Source organism: Cystoisospora suis, assembly GCF_002600585.1.
Source record: "Cystoisospora suis strain Wien I chromosome Unknown contig_1810, whole genome shotgun sequence".
NCBI lineage: Eukaryota > Apicomplexa > Conoidasida > Eucoccidiorida > Sarcocystidae > Cystoisospora > Cystoisospora suis.
This window is the reverse complement of record NW_027154610.1, coordinates 320-1,552: the sequence shown is the minus strand read 5'-3', so window position 1 is coordinate 1,552 and position 1,233 is coordinate 320. Positions and strand designations below refer to the sequence as shown.

Here is a 1,233-nt window from a genome sequence, read left to right as displayed (position 1 = left end):
AGAGTGTGAATTAAATCTTTCTGCCTCTTGTCTACCAAATTGCGGCATCCTCGGCTTTGTTTCTACGTCTTTCTCTGCGTGTCTCTCTTTATCTTTCTTTCCTTTCTCTCTTGCTTGCTTGCTTCTTTCGTCCATGAATGAAATGCATGGCTTCTTCTTCTTCTCTTTCCTGTGTATTCCTTTCTTCTTCTTTCTCTCTCTCTCTCTCTCTCTTCAAGGTTTGATCTCTGCTATGTCTCTTCAACTACACAATGTCTTTTCCCTCTCGTTATTTCCATACAGATAGCAGAAGATCTTTACGCCCAGGTATCAACAGACACAGCACTCTTCACAGTCGATCGATCTCTCCTTCCTCTCTGCACGCTTGACTCTCTCGTGAATGTCTCAGTCCGTCTCCCTTTCTTTCTTCCCACCTCTCTTCTCATCTTATTTTCATACCCCTCCCTTTCTTATCTCTTTCTTTCTTATCTCTTTCTTTCTTCTCTCCTTCTTTCTCATCTCCTTCTTTCTCATCTCCTTCTTTCTTATCTCCTTCTTTCTTATCTCTTTCTTTGAATGTCCCTTCTTATGTTTTCCCCTTTCTTCCTCAGCCTTCTATGAACTTTCCCGTTGTCTTCATTACCGCTGACGCTCTTACCAGTATCCAGGGAATATGTCTGCCTTCTTCTTCTTCTCGTCTTGCCTCTTCTTCTTCTCTTACCTCTCCTTCATCCTCTTCTCTTCTTTCTCCTGTGGACCCGCTTGTAGAAAAGGAAGATAGGACTTCTGATGAGTGTCTTGTTGCCTACGATAAGAGCCAAGATCATGAAGATATGGGGAATGGAGACAAGGATGTATGCCGAGCTAGGAAAGAGAAGGTTACGAATCAAGAAGGAGAGAGAAGCAGCCGTCTCGATGCCGATGGCCTGTCGAAGTCAGAGAGAAGAAGAGGGAGGGCAACGGAAGTCATAGAAGTGGGAGACCTAACTCGTCAGACCGTCACGTAAGTAGGAGGAGAGATCATACATATTCATGCGTACGTGTTCGTACATACCTACATACCCATTCATACACCATGAGTATTCTCACGCCTCGGGAATGGAGAGATGAAAGAGACACAGCTCCTATTCTTTCCTTCGCAGTCTTTTCTTCCCCCCTCTTTCTTCTTCTTCTTCTTCTTCTTCTTCTCTTTTCTGTCGCTTTCAAACTTGCCATAGAAAAAGTGTAGCAGAAGGAATAGTAGAGAGAGCATCT

The 1,233-nt window shown here is 43.8% G+C and overlaps 1 protein-coding gene across 1 annotated transcript; it reads left to right on the top strand.

Moving 5' to 3' along the window:
- Positions 1–559: 559 nt before the first annotated feature.
- CSUI_004026 (uncharacterized protein) lies at positions 560–938 on the top strand (the record flags this gene model as incomplete). The annotated part of the gene is made up of 1 exon (XM_068064221.1): positions 560–938. A coding segment is annotated over exon 1 (342 nt), but the record flags the coding sequence as incomplete, so codon positions are not given.
- Positions 939–1,233: the final 295 nt, after the last annotated feature.